Source organism: Plasmodium inui, assembly GCF_000524495.1.
Source record: "Plasmodium inui San Antonio 1 unplaced genomic scaffold supercont1.7, whole genome shotgun sequence".
Lineage (NCBI taxonomy): Eukaryota > Apicomplexa > Aconoidasida > Haemosporida > Plasmodiidae > Plasmodium > Plasmodium inui.
Window position 1 is genome coordinate 1,017,412 of NW_008481841.1, and position 566 is coordinate 1,017,977.

General features: G+C 36.7%; 1 protein-coding gene across 1 annotated transcript in view; it reads left to right on the plus strand.

Moving 5' to 3' along the window:
- The window catches only part of C922_02263 (hypothetical protein), a gene marked incomplete at both ends in the record, with an annotated part of 2,283 nt that extends 1,763 nt beyond the window's left edge, over positions 1-520 (plus strand). The window contains one exon of the mRNA XM_008817862.1: positions 41-520. Coding sequence (XP_008816084.1) covers positions 41-520 — 480 coding nt within the window. The remainder of the gene's footprint in view (positions 1-40) is intronic.
- Between the last annotated feature and the right edge of the window lie 46 nt (positions 521-566).

Here is a 566-nt window from a genome sequence, read left to right on the forward strand (position 1 = left end):
AGACCTACAGGAAAATCTTCCAGATATGTTTTCCGGAAAGGGAGGATTTAATCCAAGTATGTTAGGAAATTTAAAAGATATAGAAGCGTTGCACAGGGGCGTACCTGGCTTATTGGAAGAGGCCAAAGACATTGCTGCAGTTGAAATTGAATCTTTGAAGAGTATGTTCTCTGGTGCCTTCGATGCAAATGGTGTTAAGGGAATGCCACAAATAAAAATGCCACCAGAATTGAAATCGGTTATGATGCCAAAGAAGGAACAAAAAGGAAAACCCCATGATAAGAAGCCAAAAGACAAAGTGCCAAGTAAAGCAGTACAAAAGGAAAAACCGAAGACGAAAGCTATATTGCCCAGAAAGAATATATCGGATCTGTTTCTATTTCCAAAGCATATATTTAGTTCGCTTAAAAACTTTAAGGAAGGTGCATTGAAATTTTCAAACATGATTGGATTAAATCTGGAATCGATTAAAAAGCATTTAACTACAGTTAAGAACTTCCTTTTGAGAGTGGATGGACTAGTGGATAGAGAAATTAATAATATAATGGACCAAGGAAGAAGCACTC